Below are 242 nucleotides of genomic sequence, written 5' to 3'. Positions count from 1 at the left end.
AGTGCATTAGTGCAAGTTGACAAGTTTCGATATTTATGCATTTGGATTTTAGACTTAGAAATGATCCTAAGTTCTTCGTGAGAGAAAGAAGAAAATTAGCCGAGCCTAACGCCTCCTGCTCGCCCTGTGCTTCCAGAGACGGGTCCTCCTGCGCCTCCTTCCACGTGGGCCCGGCGAGCAGCAGGTCGTGGATGATCTACAGCGGTTATGAGCGCGAGTCCCAGGTACCGGCGGAGTGAGGT

At 52.5% G+C, this 242-nt stretch overlaps 1 protein-coding gene across 2 annotated transcripts in view; it reads left to right on the top strand.

The window, feature by feature from the left end:
• Positions 1 to 242, top strand: part of LOC119592002 (platelet-activating factor acetylhydrolase-like) — a gene marked incomplete in the record, with an annotated part of 8760 nt that overhangs the window by 4951 nt on the left and 3567 nt on the right. The window contains 1 exon segment of one of the 2 annotated variants that reach the window (XM_037940774.1): positions 53 to 224. In XM_037940774.1, coding sequence (XP_037796702.1) covers positions 53 to 224 — 172 coding nt within the window. 2 annotated transcript variants of the gene reach the window in all.

This window comes from Penaeus monodon, chromosome 29, assembly GCF_015228065.2.
Source record: "Penaeus monodon isolate SGIC_2016 chromosome 29, NSTDA_Pmon_1, whole genome shotgun sequence".
In the NCBI taxonomy this organism is placed as follows: Eukaryota; Metazoa; Arthropoda; class Malacostraca; order Decapoda; family Penaeidae; genus Penaeus; species Penaeus monodon.
This window is presented reverse-complemented; position numbering and strand designations above follow the sequence as displayed.